At 32.0% G+C, this 19,913-nt stretch overlaps 1 protein-coding gene across 9 annotated transcripts in view; it reads left to right on the top strand.

Annotated features, from left to right (window-relative positions):
- The window catches only part of LOC144848468 (uncharacterized), a 71,092-nt gene that overhangs the window by 43,750 nt on the left and 7,429 nt on the right, over positions 1–19,913 (top strand). For 3 of the 9 annotated variants that reach the window (XM_078705216.1, XM_078705225.1, XM_078705217.1), the window contains exons 3-15: positions 4,684–4,758; positions 9,356–9,519; positions 10,376–10,745; positions 13,280–13,402; positions 15,582–15,605; positions 16,560–16,705; positions 16,961–17,138; positions 17,563–18,015; positions 18,180–18,324; positions 18,596–18,776; positions 19,058–19,162; positions 19,330–19,386; positions 19,537–19,690. In XM_078705216.1, coding sequence (XP_078561342.1) covers positions 4,684–4,758; positions 9,356–9,519; positions 10,376–10,745; positions 13,280–13,402; positions 15,582–15,605; positions 16,560–16,705; positions 16,961–17,138; positions 17,563–18,015; positions 18,180–18,324; positions 18,596–18,776; positions 19,058–19,162; positions 19,330–19,386; positions 19,537–19,690 — 2,175 coding nt within the window. Of the gene's footprint in view, positions 1–4,683; positions 4,759–9,355; positions 9,520–10,375; positions 10,746–11,521; positions 11,585–13,279; positions 13,403–15,581; positions 15,606–16,559; positions 16,706–16,960; positions 17,139–17,562; positions 18,016–18,179; positions 18,325–18,595; positions 18,777–19,057; positions 19,163–19,329; positions 19,387–19,536; positions 19,691–19,913 lie in introns of all 9 variants that reach the window. The other 6 variants (XM_078705220.1, XM_078705218.1, XM_078705221.1 and 3 more) reach the window with 6 other exon arrangements.

A 19,913-nucleotide genomic window follows, 5' to 3' on the forward strand; every position in this document is an offset into this window, starting at 1 on the left:
TACACTGTCAAATTTATGTGACAAAAAATGTGATGTGCCCATATATGGACATGATGATGTCATATAACTATCGTATTTAGGTATATCACTACCATATACTGTTTGTATCCCTATTTTTTGTCACAAAGTTTGATAATGTATTCAATAAACAAACAACATCTTTTTATGATCTTTTATTTTCAAACAGACCTCATTTCATATTAATATTTACTGTGTTTTATTATTTGTATTGTATTTTACAATATGTTGTTTAAATAATTATATTGTTTTTTTTAACAGTATATCGTTCAATTTTTTTAAACAAATATTGCAAATAATAGTCTCAAGTTGTGTACTTAATATCTGAGAAATTATGTTCTCTTTGTAAAGTTTGAATAAAATGCTTTTATTGATGTTTTTCTTTCATTATCCAATCCAATAAATGTATTGTTGTAATGTGATGGAATTATACATTTTATGTCATTTAAATAAGCACTGTAATAACCAAATATCATTTGCCAATTTACGCAATTGCATGTGTTTTTACATATTTATTTCTTATTAATACATCATTAAACTAATAATCATTTCTTTTTCACGCATTTCTTTAAAAAACGAACATTAAAACTTTTCTTTTCACCTGCTTTATTTTTAGTAACTGGACTGAAAACGCGCCACGTTCATTTTGCGAATGGTGAGCCTTACTGGCACCTTTTGTTGGATCATTTTGTACTCTGTCGTCACTTTTAACATTTAACAATACTTTGCATGTACCCATAAAAATTTTATTGAACTCAGCCCTTTTTAAAAAATGATTTTTTTTGGTCTTTTCTTTCAGTTTAAATAACTGTTATCAATTAAATGCTGTAAAAACCTATGGTATTTTATTTTATTGATTTTGGCAACATTTAAATTTTGTGAAGAGTGGCAAAAGAGGTTGTAGAACTTCTTTCGTCAAAAGGGGTGCCACACCAATACTTTTACTACAGTAATCAACCATTGCTGCAGTAATTTCAAAACAAGAACTTAAACATTTATTACATGCAGAGTGTACAAGTATGAATTTTGTGCATAATGTTCAGTATGTGTTTTTTTTTTGGTGATACTTATTTCGCTTTGTTGTCTTTCTGTTGTCTGGTTTTATTAGCTGTCACTATCAGTCACTTGGCACGTTCACATTGTTTAATTTCATCATGATCAACTCCGAATATGAAAATAGCTCTTGTAAACCTTTGGGAGTTGCGTGGGAAAGATTTTCTGTGGGAACCTTTGTCATTTTTTAATCAGACGGACTGTTTTATTGGGCAATATCACAGTCTTATTATTGGCACCCTCTATGGTACTACTGTGGTCAACCTGCTGACCATTAACTGCTTGACCATTACAAGTGGTCAGTCATTCTAAAGGTTTATCTTCACTTGATCCTTTAATATTCACTCTAAGGTCAGGATTTCTTTACAAAGCACTATATTCTGAATTTTATCAATTGATTATAACATTTTTTTTAATTAATAGGTTTCTTAAATTGAAAGATAATACGGTCAACTTTCCCAAACCAATCTTCCTATAGCAAAATCCCTAACCAAAGCAAATCAAATCTTAAATACAATGCAACTGTTAAACCCAAGACACAATTTGGAAAGCCCTTATATTGTGTCTATTTTTGGGAAAGTTGACTAAAGATTAATTTTGTTTTATTCCTATTAAATATTATTAAAATTCCTATCCACACCAATTCCTTTTTTTATATACCAATCCTAACACTTTCCCTTTTTAAATAACATTGTATATTCATTAGATTTAATTTTTTTTTTTGATTGTTCAATATTTTCCACAATGCGTGTTAATATCAATTTCTAGATACCAACGTGATGATGATTGTAGGTGTGTTTTTGAAAAGAATATATTAAGTATATTTTGTATTAATTTTAACAGGAGGTTCAATTGTAACAAACAGATATTATAATATGCATCTTTGCAACGCTAATGTTTATAATAATCACTGCATTATAATACCTGCAGGGCATTGGGTATCCTGTAAGCCATAGTATACGCCTTAATAAATAGTAATAGATTAATATATACTGCAACAGACTGATTGTGAAAGACGAACGGGAAATGGAGTAAGAGTAAAATCTATAATCTCAAGGTTATTCTCATTTTTTACATCTACAGTATACCATAATATATATCATAATGAAGTAAAGCAAAATATATGCAATATACTGTCCTCTAATATAATCCCACCCCCTAGAGCATGAAATTAAGGTGGGACTATACTCGAAAGCTTGGTTCAGGGAAAAAAATTTATTGGTAAGCATTTCTTGTAAAAACTCATCTGAACTGGCTAGAGAGAACAAAGGTCTATACTGGGACTATAACCGACAAATTCAATTGAGGCACTTATTTTATTTGTGCATTATTATACAAACATTAAAACATTATGACTATCCATACTTAATTGTCATTTTTTTTATACTACATAATCTATATGTCTCAAGGTCAGAAGTCAATTGTTAAATTAAAATTTATTTACAATATAAAATAACCATTGTAGGCAATTAATCGAAAGATCTGAGACCATAACATACTTTCTCATACTTTTATGATATTCAAGGGTAGGTATTATCTGTGCTTACAGTCATAGCTTAGTTTACCGAAACCTACATTCACTATGGCTCTATATATTATAGTTATGTATAATGACATTATCATAATGTATCCTTGATACAAGTGCTATGTCCCTCTGCAAGTGGTAATCTCGCATACATTTAATACACTTCACATGAAGTCTATCTAATGATGTATTTTACTAGTACAACCAAATGTATTGAATTCATCAACAGCTTTCAGTTACCAATTAGTAGCTAGCCAGGATTTTTACAGGGGTTCTTTTTGCCCAAGTGCCCTTTATCAAACTAGAGACTAGTAACAGTGGAAGTGATGGTAAATATGCTGAACTAGCCTGCGTAATGTTGATGTTTGTCCCTTTTTTGTGGAAAAAAGACCCACCCTATATCCTGGCTACAGGCTTGTTTTAGTCAAATTTAAGTAATTTATAATATCCTGGATTTATAAAGTACCTAATGTGAAACCTGTAAGCACTCTACATATTATTACCCCGGTCATTTTGGAATTAGCCACATATAGAACATATACCCATGATGCAGCTAGTAATCAGCTCAAGGTTGTGTCTTGATCTAACCGGGTACATTTGTACACCTGGGTAGAGCGAGGCAAACGTAAAGTAGAATATTTTGCCTAAAGGATACAAGCAATGTGACCAGAGTTGGATTTGAACCCATACTCAGTAGTCCGACACACTGCCACACTACCGGCGCATGTTCTGCAGATTAATACAAAGACATACACAACTCATTAATACATCTGACTTTATTGCGTAGACAAGGTCTAATGAATATGATAATTTCTGTCATTCAATATCCCATTAAACAGCTGTCATATTTGTTATCACAAGAATTGAACTCTGTCCTTTGACTTTGTTTCAAAAATATCAAAATATTTAGTTATTTTTTATTTTAGTATGTACTGTACTAAATGAGTTTTCAGACAATCTCAAATTTAAAGGATTGAAATGAATGAATTTATTTAGTGACGCAAACAAATTAATAATATAATTGTTATTATTTAATAATAATAATAGTTATTGTAAAATCACTCTTGATGAAATAAATGATCAAACTATGTCATTTCACTATTAGTAAAAGGGCAAATCCTATTGTAAATAGGGTATTGCATTCAGTGTATGACAACATAGTAACTGTGTATTACCTTTTTGCTTGCTTCGGAAATAATTTAAAGAAATTGTGTTCTGTTCATTGCTGTTTAACTTGCATAATTTTATTACTCGTTTGTCAAAAATGTGCTATAAAATAAATTGGCTTTATAACAATGTGTAGAATCCATTGCTTATCATGCAAGCTTGTACCTAACGTAGGCTGTGTAATGATCCATTAACATGCCTTCTTGTCTGTTCCTGATTATTACGAACCATGATATAAATAAAGCTGATCATAGGCAGCTGTAGCAATATCCAGGCACTGGTTATATACATTGTAGTTCTTTAATATTGCGATATGCAGACAAGCCTGACAGGTCCTATATTTGGGAAGGCTGGTCCTATTAGGAAGCCTGGTCCTATATTTAGGAAGCCTGGTCCTATATTTGGGAAGCCTGGTCCTATATTTGGGAAGACTTGTCCTATATTTGGGAAGCCTGGTCCTATATTTGGGAAGCCTGGTCCTATATTTGGGAAGCCTGGTCCTATATTTGGGAAGCCTGGTCCTATATTTAGGAAGCCTGGTCCTATATTTAGGAAGCCTGGTCCTATATTTAGGAAGCCTGGTCCTATATTTGGGAAGCCTGGTCTTATATTTGGAAAAGCCTGGCCATTTGTTGTTAACGGTGCCTAGATATTCGCGAGATATTTGTATTCTAAAAAGTTGGTATACTATTTAAAAAAATGAATTTTTATAGTAATTATCATAAATTGCTTTTTGTATTAAGCTGATGATGGTGTTTTTTAATTTTTAAACTCATTGTGTATGTACAGTATATCATTGTGTTTTTACAAATACCTATGCAACAACCTAGTACAGTATGATGTCATTTACATGTCACTGTATGAACCTGTTCACTGTACAAAAAGACTTTTTTACATTGCTCGTTGTTTTCCTTTTCCAGATACTGACGACAAAAAAGAAGAAGATAAAGACAAAACCACTGATAGTGACAATCAAGCAAAGCATAGACGACCTGGTAAGTATTGCCTAACCCCATCCCTTACAATGGATCCAGTGGGGTGGTGTCCGTGGAATCCAAACACCCAATCCCTACCTGGTAAGTATTGCCTAACTCCATCCCTTACAATGGATCCAGGGGTGGTAGTGTACATGGAACCCAGACACCCCATCCCTACCTGGTAAGTATTGCCTAACCCCATCCCTTACAATGGATCCAGGGGGTGGTGTACATGGAATTCAGACACCCCATCCCTACCTGGTAAGTATTGCCTAACCCCATCCCTTACAATGGATCCAGGGGGATGGTGTACGTGGAATCCAGACACCCCATCCTCCACCCCTATTAAATCTACTTTGTTTATTGTGAACATATTTATTAATTTATCAAATCTTTATATTTTTTTTATATTATATTCTGTGAAACAATAAACTTGAAACTTGAATTTTTAACCCCAGGTACTTGTAATAATAATACGTCATTCTTATAGTGCTTATAATGCACAAGGCCATACTATTATCCCGGTCATGTTTGGATCAAATGCGTCTACAAACATACTCTCATAATGTTGCAGCTACTACTTATGCACTACCATGCTCTGGTTTATCTGATAACCAACATAAATATTTTTTTAAATTGTGTATAAAACTCCCTAAAACATCCCTCCCCTTCCCGCCATCTTTCAGCCTCAATGAGTAGATGGCTTCAGTAGTCAGTTTTGCTTAAGCTCTGTATACACTATCAAACTTTATGGGGCAAAAAAATGTAATGTGCCCATGGACATGATGATGTCATATCACTACCATATTTGGGCACATCACACTTTTTTGTCAATTTGTTAGTGTAGACAGAGAATGACAGGAAAAATACTCCAAATGTGTTGTTGAACTGATGCTTTCGCGTTGGTAGCATGAACAGTCATTCGTTGATGTTTGAGGTTGTGTCGGATGATGCTAGGGATCACTAGAGCTTACATGGTAATAATCTGAGCTGTGTGAATACTTGTGTAGTACATTACATTAGCAAGCATGTATGTAAAATTAATGATGTGAGGCACGACGACAAAATAATGATGTAAAATGTTGGAAGCTTATGTATAGAGTGGGTTGTAATTCATCATTGTAGTAATAATTATGTGGATCTAGGGTGGGTGTTGTGATGTTTTTAGGATGAATATATAATATATGAGGATTGTTGGTGAGGCTACTATTGAAGTGACGTGACAAATTGTATTGAAGAGGCTAGTTGGTGAGGCTACCATTGTAGGAGGTAACAATTACAACAGGGCCTTTGATAGCCACCAATACGGTTGGTTAGGTTTTAACCTGACCTCTTTTTAACAGAAACTTAGACAACTACATGGCCTGGTCAGGGGATTATTCCCTTTTTTTCCCGACCACCTCGCCACTTTAATTCTCATAGCTACGGCACTGTGCTAAAAAAGGCTTGTTGGCCAGTTACTAAATGTAGTATACTGTATAGACTATCAGACACTTTAGAATGTTTGGCCCCACCTAAAATTAGTACAAATGCATCATCATCATCATGATTAAAACTAGCAACTGCTTATTTTAGTATCGACATGTCAAATTCCAAATAATTATAAAGATAAATGGACAAGTTAATGAAGCCAAATTAATACTTTGACTATTAAAGTATCTTAACATTTTTTCGTTGTATTGTTTTGTTGTTTAAAAGAGATCTGAGATTGGTACTTATAACACATAGCTTTGTCTAGGTAATGTCGGTAATTTATCACCTTACAATAGAGAATTGTCAATTTATAACAAGTTGTCATTAATTTTCTGTTTATTAAAACTGACATAATACTAATGATAGTTATAAAGTATAAATCTGCAGCCTTTTAATGCTTTAATAATGTGAACAACATAGTTTATTTTGCACTGCTAAAAATATTGTTATTAAATTTTTCCAAATTGTTACAAGTAGCTTGGTAGGACAATTGTGATAAAATCATGAATTGCTTTTCCTCAGCAATATTTTTGATTAATTTTAATGTTTTGTGTAATGACCACTGAAATTCAACTATATTTATTTAAATTTTTAAAGTCGGTACCTAAAAATAATCTTTAGTTTAAAAGTGGTATCAACCTTTTTTTCTATTTTGTTAATTAAATTTTGATGTACTTCCATTGATAGTAAATTGGTATTCCTGGAATACACATGAATGGTCGTGAATCATGCCCTCTGTATTGCCTCACATCAAACCTCAAATACCACTATTAAATTGATTAATAATTCCTACAAACTGGCTATTTGACACTGTGACCTTTCCATCAAAATCAGTTTAGATGAATCCGGCGACCTAGATTTACAGTAAACAAAAATCTTATGCATTTGTCCACAAGCATGTTCAATTAAATAGATATAAAAAAGCACATTGGATAAATTAAATGTTATATTGTTGTTTGGCCAAATGATTATAAATCTATCTACTGTATATTAAAAAGTAATTTTATAAGGGACCAACAACTTTTGTGTACTCTTTAATTAACCTGTTAGGCAATATTATTAAAAACCTTTTGTGGATGATTTTGACTGCCTCATAAGCTTCTACAGTACATATAAACACACTAAAATCATACTGTATGTTACTACAGTAAAGAAATATAGTTTATTGCAGTTAACTGCGGGAGAATACTTTTGACATGATTCTAAAGTTATGTACTCTATTCAAAATTTTTTTTTATTTCATTTTTTTTTTATTTCGGAGTATATTATTAGAAATCTTTAGTAACAATCTTCTTTCTATTAAGTCGTTAAATCTTTAAATCACATTGCCTCTAACTTGGGAAAAGTAAATCGGATTGTATGTCAGATAAGATTTTCAACGAATCTTGAAAAAAGTATATGTTTTGACGGAAATGTTGTGTGTGTTAATAGTTTGAAGTGCGTCTTGAGAGAACAGTTTAAGAAAATCGCTTTATCACATGATCACATTTGACCCGTGATAATTGCGACAAATGTTCAGTTTTTTTAATCTTTTTTTTGTTCCATGACATTGACAGTTGTATTTAGTATTACTTTCAATCTTTTTACAAAATAAAATCAAAAGAAAGAAATTACTGATGAAACAATAATGCTGTAAAAACTAGAAATCAATTTAGAGTAGAAAAAAATTGCTTAAAACTATTACAATATTTCAGTATAGTAATCAAAGAATAAAGGCTATTATTGAGAAACGCCCAGATTGAAAAAAAAAAACGCAATTCCTTGATCTGTTTTTCATTAGAATTGAAAGCAGTATGTACTTACTACAAGAGAGAAACGCCCTGATTCTGTCAAATGTATATCCTCAATCACAGTTTGCAATTAAATTACTTTTAAAGACATTTTTTTAGATGGTTCTATTTTTCATTAATTTACTATTTCAGAATTGTATTTTTAGATTAAGAATTAGGTTATGAGATTCATTTCTTTGTATTCTAGTTTCTCATGTATTTAAAAAAAAAAAAAAATTATGTCGTGTTCAATAGACAATATTATGAGTCATGTTGAAAAATTTAAAAATAAAATAAGGGCAGGTGGAAGTGGATTGATTGATTGATGTAAGGAATAGATTTGAATTTAAATAAAACAAAAAATTATAGAACCCTATTAAAGCGACACCTTTAACTAACAAGCGTTCCCTCTGAATAGGTGTTGGCTTTATGATAATGTTAAAACATTTTCCCTGGTTTGTTTCAGAGAAAATTGTCCCCTTTGTAGTGTTCCCTTAATAGAGGTTTGCCTTAGTGTTAAAACATTTCCCCTTTATATTATAGTGCCATCTGAATAGGGGTTAAAGCTTAAAAGTATCAGCCTTTCTAATGTTAATTTCAGGGAAACTGGTTTCCCAAATGAGAGGCATTATTTAAAAAACATATTTTCCCTTGTTTGTTTCAGGTAAAATTTCCCCCTTAAGTTAGTAGGGATGGCCCCAATGAGAGGTTCTAACTGTGTATTTCATTAATTTTATGCAAACTTTTTGACTACCTACCTACAGTAGCTAAATAAGGATTACATTGAAACCATTTATACCTCTTCAAATCTTAGTCATAATATGGAACTGTTTAGACATTTGATAAGTAGGTGTGGTTATACATGCTGTACATAGAAAACAGGAAGTTACACAGTGAATACTAATAATATTCAAATGTAGGATGGGACAGAAAGGTGAGAAATAGATAGGTGGGATGTGATAATTGGGTACCATCAATATTTCAACAGGAAAAGCGTTAGATAGTAGTAGAGTGCCTGTGATGACACACATGAACAGCTTTACACACATATCTATTTCATCTATTAATGTATGTTTCAACATTTTTTATCAAAACATCCTGAGGGAAAATAAAACAAAAATGTACAGTATGATGGAGTTTGATGTGTCCTTTTGTATAGCCTCAGTTTATTAAAGAATATAATAGTGTTGAAAGGTACATGCATCTAATTCCCCTTTTGAAGAAAAGGTTCATTTTCTTAGATATGGTGTTCTCTAATCGTTTCCATGTCTGTTGAATGATGATTTGAATTTTTTTTTGTAAATACAATTATATTATAAACTGTATCTTTTTAAAGTATAAATAGTACTATAATAAGTTGATTTATTTTACAGTTATAGATGCCTCTAAATTAAAGGACAAATCTGATCGTCAACAGAAATATAGAAGCAAACAATTACAACTACAAAAGCAGGCGATAGACCAACAAAAACAAACTAAGGAACAAAAACGACAAGCAGTTGAAGAACGTAGAAAGAAACAAGAAGAAGAAAAGAAGGTATTTGGTAGTGATTGTCTTGCTGGTTTTGATCATTGAAATGTTTCTGAATAGGCACGCAATAATGAGTCAAATATTAATGGAACATACAGTATAAAAAATTATTTTGTCCATTATGGTTCTTGTTCTGTTTCACTACCTGTGAGAGTGAGATGGGTACTTTACAGTAACATTTCCTGATTAATAGCAATGATGCACCTTTGAGACACAACAAAGTCTCCCCTTAATTGCCTTATACCCTTTTCACATCTTCATAAGTGGTAACCAGGTTTGATCTCCCGATTTATTACACGTTTCCATAAGCGCATGCAAACCGTTACAAATCTCGGGAGAAATTTGATTACTATGATTGGTCAGTTTAATACCAGGCCAAGACATGCACGCGTAGTAACATCTCAGAACAAAAAAAAAACAAGCCTCTCATCGGTGTGTTTTCTTGTGAAATCTTGGGAGATTTTCCACAAAATTGTCAACACAATGCAAACCTGGTTAAAACTTGTTACAAAGGCATTATAGTGTTAAAACATTTATTTCCCCCTTGTTCATTTAAATGTCCTCTTAATAGGGGTGGGTTTTCCAAAGGAGGAGTTCTACTTTATTTAATAACTGCATTAACTATACTAGAAACATGTTAAACTCACTAAACTAAAAGATATAAAACCAGACAGGGAGAGTGAATCATAACTGATGCATTGTCTATTATTGCTAGCAGTAGGTGACTCATTCTGAACTATCCCTAACCTGGTCAATTGTTTGTATTTTGTTCTGCATAGTTTAAAATATATAAATTATTTTGAAGCTCATTTAAAATATTAAACCACTGATAATCATGAAAAATAATTGTTTTTTATCGTAGGTTCATCGTGAATCTATAGTACGTCGGTCAATAGAACGATCGCAGAGTGCAGGTAGCCGCGAGAAAAGGCGATCGTGGGACCCGACAAAAGAGGTTCCTGTGAGTGCGCCACCTAGAGGTCGCAGTATGGAACGATTAAACGACACACCCGAGGTTGTACCAGCCGGTGGAAGTGTCAACAAAAGACTATCATCTTCCGTTTCAACACTATGGAATCCTGTGCAGCTTGTGCGACTTGGACCTAACGAAAACGACTGGTTTGAAGTACACACACCACGACCAAAGGAACTAAGGAGCCCTTCACCAGGCATTGATGATTCCAATAGCACGTACACCCCTCGCCATCACTCGTCATCCCCTAATCTTGCATGTAAGCGTTAACTAAACTAACATTCATAAAGTAGTGCTTTAATAATACTCTTCTTTTTAGAACTTTGTAAATAAGATTGTTAGGTAAAATATAATAGATTTGATAATCCTTTGAGGTCAACTTTCCTTGTCTGATTTTTTCATCTTTATAAAAGTTTAAAAAATACAAACAAGACAACAAAGTTGGTGGTTATTCCATTTGTTTGAAATCATTTTGTTGGGCTATACCACTATTAACTAAAAACAACATGAGCATGTGACCTGTGATAGTTTAATCTTACCTAGGTGATTTTAACCTATGACTTCAAAGGGTTACCTCACAAAACTTAGCTTGAATAGGTATATTTACATTTACAGTATTTGCTTATTGAAGTTGCTAGCTTTCAAGCATTGCTTTTGGCACTATAAAGCTTGTGAAAAGATAACTTAAATTATTTATTTATAGTTTTTATTTTTTAGAATTTTTTTTTTAATTTAAAAAATATTTATTTTTGTTCAGTTTAGAGTTTAAGTAACCTATTGCAGTAAAGAAAGTTTATAATCATAATTGTTTAAGTCTGTTTCCAATGTTTAGCATTATAAGTTTGACCTTTTTTTTATTTTATTTTTTCTTCCTTTGCTGAAATAGGTTATTTTAGTAGATAGAGTGTAGGTATTAGTCTTCCACTATCAGGTCAAATTTGTTTTTAGTTAATTCTTACCAAACTCATCTATTCCATCTTATTTTTGTTCAAAATATCACTATTATTTTTATACTTGATTTTTCTCTACTTCTAGTAAATACAACTTGGGTGCGAAGTACCCTAGAAGCCTTAATCGAACTCCCTCCACACGTTCAAGGTTCATCCTAAGTTCCGCTTTAAATTTTCATTTCAAGTTCACTTCTATTTTCTTTTGCTTTTTACTATTCCGTACATCTTTTTATTTTCAATTTTTATCTTCAATATTATTTTGCAAACATCTTCAAACAATTGCTTCGTACCATTCTCATCCATCTTTTTTTTATGTTGCTACATCTTTCTGTTATTGTTTTATATATTTTAATTCTCTTATGTTAGTTTGTCAGTGATAATAGTGGCGGTGCAGAATCAAAGGATAGCTAGCGCAATTTTAAAATTACTGTCATATTTCTAGTAAAATGAGATTAGTTTAAGTCTTGGGATTTTATGTTCACTGTTTTTAAACTAGTGTATTTTGTTACAAATCCTAAATAGTTATTTAGTTTAGTTAATGCTCTTATTAATATAGGATTCCCTCTAGACTTGAAATATGCATTTCAGCTGCTATAGTAGTCAGTCAACACATTTGGTTTGCCAAATTTTTAGAAGTATTTTTTTCTGGAAAAATTGTTTTTATAAGCTAGTCAAATATTGATAGGATATTGATTTATAGTAGAATTAATTTTAAAGTTAATATAGAATTTTCACCATCATTCTTGCTATGATCATCATCACATCATCATCATTATCATCATCATCATCATCATCATCATCATCATCATCATCATCATCATCATCATCATCATCATCATCATCATCATCATCATCATCATCATTTGCAATATTGCATTCATCATCAAATCATCATTATCATCATCATCATCATCATCATCATCATCATCATCATCATCATCATTGCAATCTTCATAATCATTTTTAACATCATCATTAATATCAACATCATCATTAACAGCGTAGGGTATTAGTATTTTAGATACTTTTAGATATTTTTATTTTAGATAATAATAGTATGTATAATATAAAAATCATTACCCTTATTACTTTAGTATAAAAAATTGATAGTTTGATCAGCTTAACTGTAAGTCTACCGCTTAATTTAATGTTTTATTTCTCTATATAACATTTAATAATATTGTTTTGAAATATATATATTATATAGCATGCATATTTAACCAATATGTATTTACATTGATGTTTGATATATATTTTTATATCTTTGTTTATTTTATTTAGATTCATTTTATGTTGCAACCTAACCTTTGATTGTTTTTTTTACGTTTGAACAAATACATTTAGATTGTGATTGTGTCAGTTTTGTATTGCTCATAATCATACCATCAAAAGCAAAGCAGATTTTCCCATTTTAAAATGATTTATAGAAACTAATAATCGCTCCTTTTTTAATTGATGCTGTCCATTTTTTTGAATGACTCAATTAGCTTAGTTCTTATAGATTTATTTTGTGATACATTAAAAACAAAAATATTATTAGTTGCTGCAATCGATTTAAAAATAATGCCCTACAAACTTTTTTCAACGAAAAATAACAAAAGATATTTAGAAGTCAAGTATAAATTACTATACTAAATCTATTTTAAATTCTAAAACATTTATAATTGGTAATTTAATATTTATATGTCACCACTATTTATTTATTCAATTTTCTTATTTTAAATTTCTTCAGTAAACAAACAAATATCTTTAGTAAATTCTGGAATGAAAACTGAAATTCTATTACACTCCAATTTATTGTAATAATTTCTTTGACTGAAAAATTTCACCCTGTAATTAACAGTTTTCGAGGGTGTTGAATACTTGGAAGATTTTGAGGACATTTTAGAGGAGGAACACGTCGGCGAGACATTTCCACAAAAACACAGATACGCATGCAGCACGGCAAGCAGTCGTAGCCGAATATGTAACTTTGATGGATTTTATGATTTGAAGTGTCCTTTCCTCTTGTAATCTCTCAACCTGTTCTGTCTTCTACTTTGCCGTTGGGTCTCTTGTAATTCTGATCCTCTTAACAACTATCTCTTCTCATGATCCTTGCTTTACTTATTAAAAATCATGTTTGTTGTGTGCCATCATAGACAGTGAGTGCACATTCTAGACTGTGCTTTAAAAAATGCTAAATTTTTTCCTTTACACCTTAAACGATTTTTGTGAAAACACCAGTTTTTCTTTAATTGACACTAAATTTATCTAGATTTATACTAACATCTCTGTTTTAGTCTTTCTTTTTGTAAAACAATTTAATTATTACATTTAAATAAATACTATTCAACTTGGTTTCTATGAATCAAAAAAATGCTCATACATGAGTATGTATTACAAGTTTTGTTCTTTCTAATTCTTTTTGGCTCTTCCCTTATTTGGTTTTGGGTACTCAAGTCGCAATAGCTAGTTTCCAGTTGTTTAGTTAGCAGTGTACATTTTGTTTATAGTATTGTGTCCCATGTTAATCATCCTGTTCTGATTACAAGTGATGTATCTTGAGGGCTTTTCTTATTAGGTTTCCAAATGACAACTTTGTTTGGTGGCGGTTCTCATTTTTAATTCTGTCTCTTCTTTTACTCCTTTGTATTTTCTCCGAACTTGTTCGTCGAATTTGGAACCTTTTTCATTAAATATATCTGTACTGTGCCTGATAATAATAGTGGGTGTTCTTTAGGTGATGGACAGTGTTCCTTGTATTTTGTACCTTTGTTATTTATAGTAGACCATCCAAATTTTTTTATATAACACATTAGTTTTGGCGACCTATTTTTGAGGTTCTATTCTTAGATATTTGGGCCTAAATAGCCAACCAATGGGATGCTTTGCTTGTACGAAGATTGCTATGATATGGTTGAATGCTTTACAGTGTTCTGCATGGCTATATTGTATCGAGCCGAGGGGTGTATGTTTTGTATTGTTTCCGTTAATTGTAAACATTAGATTTTATAACACTGTATTTTAACATAAACACTGAAAGAAAGAAACCTATTTTCATATTTACATTAATACATTTTAAAAATAATTATTACCCTCTAAAAACTACTTTTTTTATAAATTTATCTTCAAGTATTTTATGTAGATTGCTTTTATTAAAATGTTGACAACACATTTTGGTAACACTTGGACGCAACGCAAAGATGTAAGTGTGCCGCAAGTAAATTGACCAATCGCGGATCATCCAAGCTGCCACTGGACATTGGTCAACTCACTTGTGCAGGGCTTGTGTTCTTGTGTTGCGTCTAAGTAGTTACAAAGCTTTAAATTTAATATAGAATATAACAACAATAATGCGCCCTACTTTTCTTGAATACCAGATTAAATTTCAGTAACATTTTCCTTTCAAATTGTGGTCAGTTCCTATTTCTCTAACTCAATACAGTCAAACTGATTTGCATGCTTTGATGTGTATGTGAAGAACTGTTATATTAGTTTTTTAACATTAATAGTAGATTACAGATTTAGCAACTGTCAACATAATTTGACATAAACCCTCCCCCCCCCCCTCTTTCCATTCCACCGACATAACAATACCCTGCTTAACAACAACCTTAACAATGTGAAATTTACTTTTCATTCAAATTTTAGAAAAATGATTTAGAGATAGTTTATCAACCAATCAGTTGATCATATTAATTTTTAAAATTATCTAATTCAGGCCTGCATCATTTAAATATTGACATCACAAACATAGTTTAGAAATCATCAGCTTTCCACTTAAGCTACATACTACGAAACAACAGCGTAACAAACATGCTGACTTACAAACCAAGTAGCACTGTGATAGCTTCCACAAATACCCAAAATTCATGAATTTGCTGTTGGTTGTGATAGCTATCACAACGCAAATTAGTTTGTTAGAGTACAAATGTGTTTGTTATGTTATATGTTTTGATGCTATGTAGTAGTAGTACGAATATAAAGGTCCCATTAAAAACATTTTTATCATTCAAATTTCACAACACAATAACTCGTATATAATCAATCCTATTCCTACATCATTCTATATCCACATTCAATACAATATTATTATTATTAAAATATTATTTCAAACTTTTAATTTTAAATTAACTTTAATTATTTGTTTTGATCAATTTTAGATGCCACTAGGAGGCGATATCGTGGTGAGTCTATCTCATTACCATCATCATACCCCGATCACATGACTGTATTGTCTTGGTTTTTTTTTCTATGTTTACGAGATTATTATCACAGTGCTGTGTTTTGTACTTACTGTATTTAATGGTTCTTTATTGGATGGGTTTTTGTAGATTTTTCTTGATAGTTTTACAGTTTTGTCATTCTGCCTTGTAGTATGTCATTCTTATCTACCTTGTAGTATTTCATCATAGTTATATGTATATTGTCATTCTAAAAGACAAAAGACAGACATATGTATTTATATAAAAATAATAATATTTAAATAAACTATGTTTGTTATTTCTTTTTATATACATTTTCTTTAGAAACCTAAATATATATAAATAAACATAAATTATTGTGTTTTTTTCTTACAATTTGGAACAGTATACTTTACATTAAATTTTATAACATAAACCTAACTTTAATAGGGTAAAGTTTATCACATAAATATAATTTTAATGATCTGCATAACATAAAAGTTAACCAATTACATTGTAGATTCATGTACACATAAATCTATTTTTAAATATTAATTTAGGAATGCCTCAAAATACTTTTTAATAATAATAATAATTGGTTGAAAAAATATATACAGCAAAATCATTATTACTTTGCATAATGAATGAATTTTATTTGCTTTCAAATCATAAATTTTACTATTATTTCTGATAATAACCTGATAATTTTGAACAGAAGATTTCAAAATCTAATATTTTTAATGACCTACATTTTTTTTATATACATTGGGATTGTTTTGTCAGCATGCGGGTGAAATCATGAATATTTAAAATATTCTGAAATTTAAATTTTGTTTTTCTCATTACATTTTCCTTCTCTTTGCTTCTTATTATCTAAAATTATTTTTTCTTTTCTTGCTACTTTTTTGATTTACTTCTCAAAATTAACATATACAACTGTCTTGTATCATTTTATAGCTGCAACTTCCCAGAATAAGTCATCACCAGGCACACCTATACGAAGGACTCCAAGCGGTAGTCGTGGGCGCAGTACAGAAAGAAAGACGCCTTCTCCGGCACAGTCAGCAGCTAAAGCTTCACCACCTGAAGAAACAGCTAACAAGGTAAATATAAGAACTCTTAAAGGTAACGGTATTCATTCTGGTCCTCAAGCTTAACTGGAAACTGAGCTAGTTTGATATTATCATTACACCATCACTCTCAGTGTATACATCCAGAACACAACCAGGCCATCCGGTGTTTCAACGCAGTATGGCCATATACTGTATTTAAAGTAACTATATCAAAGTCTACTTGGGATAAAATCCACCAATTTTTTTTCTTGTGCCATTATAAATTAATACAATTTTTCCTTACAGACTCAAAGACCGGCTTCACCTAAAGGTATCCGAGCACCCTCTCCTAAACCCTCAGCGGGTACACCAACTAGTTCTAGTAATTCCAGTATGCATGTAAGACAACCATCGCTAAGATTAAAGAAGAACGCAACAACGGTAGACAGCAAGAGTCCAGCTGATAAAAATAGTAAAACACCAGGTCAGTTCACATCAGTATTTATATTTACTTTCCAGATATTGCATTTGCCTATGCTGTTACTGTAACCATCTAAATCTACACTATCAAAATGTATGGACATGATGATGCCATCACTACCATATTTTGTCACATCACACTAGTTTGATAGTTTAGATAGAGCTTTAGTAAAGTTAGCTTTGCTGTGTATACTATGTGTTTCCAAAACAGTTTGAGAATGACTTTATGATACAACTAGTAATGCTAAACAAGTACTAAGTTGGGTCAATATAATGTAGCAAAGATAATTGGTCATTAGTGCTAACCAGGCCAAACCAGGCCTATTAGTTCACACTGAAACAAAGAAATTACAGTTGTTAAACAACTAGATCCTGTTAATGTTATGTATTTATTGTATTATTAGTGTATTATTTCCTATATTTTACAGTATCCAAATCAAGTCAGCCTCCTCCAATTAAAAAGGCATTGACACCAGCAAAATCATCTCCAACACGAACCCCTAGAACTCCAAGTACTAATAAAACTCCAGTATCCAGTAAAACACCAACTACTCGAACATCGGGCGCTAAAACCCCAACAAGCCTGAGGACGTCGACTACAAAAACACCAGCCGCCAACAAATCAACGCCTAAACCAGCAGCTACACCCAAAACGGCAACAACGCCCAAAACTGCAACAACGCCCAAAACTGCAACAACGCCCAAAACCACAGCACCACCCAAAACAGCAACAGCTCCCCCCAAAGCAGCGACAGCACCCAAAGCGACAGCTACTGCACCTAAAGTTCAAGAAAACAAAGAGCCTCCAAAAGCAACAACACCAAAAGAGGAGGCACTTCCTAAATTTGACGCTCCACAACCTGTAGAACAGGATAGAAAAAGTAGGTAGATGACAAATATGTCCCAAAGTATTGGCAAAAAATGGTATAATCCCTGTCCCACAGCTTAACACGACACTGTATTTATTTATTAACAGAAGTGGGTACCTCTTGTATTTATTGTGTGTTGTATAATATTTAACAACGGTTGTAAAACTATTTTGTAGGTCCTGTTTCTGAAACAAGTAGCCCACCACCTGAATTAACAGCTGAGGAAAGGGCAAAACAGGCTTTGGCAGAGAAGAGGCGACAAATGAGAGAGAAAGCTGAAAGGGAGGCAGAACTAGAACGACAACGTATAGAACAAGAAAAGTAAGTCTTGCATGCATTTTATTATTATCGTTGTTGGCAAATGTGTTTAAAATACTAAGGTGTGTGTGTCGATTAGTCTATTATTAATTAAGATACAGCACTTTTTGGGATCCAAACACAAGGATAGCGTGGGGTGTCCCCTGAATAGGGGTGTCCCCTGAATAGGGGTGTCCCCTGAATAGGGGTGTCCCAAAGGAGGGGATTTACTGTATATTGTATTTCATTGAATTCAATTTGCAGTTATTAACACATTAATATTTAAACCTCTTAGAAAAGATGAGGAAGAACGACTAAAGAGAGAGGAAGAGGAAAGAATAAGAGAAGAAGAGGAGCAACAAAGATTAGCAGAGGAATACAGAAAGGCAGAGGAAGAACGGTTACAAAAGGCAATAGAAGAACAAGAAAAAAGGGAAGAAGAAGAAAAATTACAGCAAGAAGAAGATGAGAAAAGAGTAAGTTTATATACTGCAATTTTACATAATAAAATTGTTATCATCTATTTGTCTTACTATACATATGATGTATAATAATATGTCATTCTTATATGGCGCTTCACATTATTACCCCGGTTATTATTTTAATCAAATACGAATGGAAACATAATCCCATAATGCAGGCTTATCGCAGTTGTGGATATGACAAATCTATAATTTCAATGTACCTTCTCATTAGTGTTGGAATTCTTTAGTCACTGTAATTTTATTTTTTTGACATTTAATTTTTATATTTTTAGAAGGAAGAGGAAGAACGAGTCAAGGCAGAAGAAAAGAAAAGAAGGGAAGAAGAATTAACAGAAAAATTAAAGAAGGAAGAAGAAGCACGAGATGCAAGGAAGAAGGTACTATCATTTATTGAGTTCTTTTAAATTAGTTTGTTGTTTAGTGTTGTTTATGTAGTAAGCGTATGTCTTTGGCACCATCAGCGAGATATCAATGCTTAATTATAGCACCGTGGCCTTAATATTTTAAGCATTTGGTAAAACATGTTTATTTTCTGTTATTACAGCGTGTAGATGAAATTATGAAAAGAGCAAGAAGAACCACACCAGTAGCAAAAAATGATGTAAGTGTTTATATGGACATGTTGCATATCTTCTCGTTATCTTTTTGTTTTGTTGTTGTTAGTGTTACATGAAATTAAATTTGGTGGAATTTTAGATTAGCTGGAAGAAGATAAGATGTAGTATTAACAATCATTCATCCATTCTTTCAGGATGAACGTGACAATAGAGATGAAGATAAAGATATCGATACACAAGCAGAAAACGAGAATGGAATAGAAGGAAATATATATAACAATGACAATGATAAATATAGAAATTACATTGAGAATGGATCAGCGGTAGCCAGTCATGAAGCTCTGTCAGGTGAGATGGACGAGAGGGTGATGGTAGAGGATGACACCACTTCTGGGGAAGGGGAAGAAGTGGCACCAGAGGGGGGTTACCTTGAGGAATCTTCTGAAGGTGTGAAAGAGTATGAAAGTGAAGAGTTGAAAGAGAATGAGGAGACAGAGGAGAAAGAGAGTGAAGAAGATGATCAGAAAGAGAGTGAAGAAGATGATCAGAAAGAGAGTGAAGCAGTGGGTGA

Source organism: Antedon bifida, chromosome 7 (assembly GCF_963402885.1).
Source record: "Antedon bifida chromosome 7, ecAntBifi1.1, whole genome shotgun sequence".
NCBI classification, from domain to species: Eukaryota; Metazoa; Echinodermata; class Crinoidea; order Comatulida; family Antedonidae; genus Antedon; species Antedon bifida.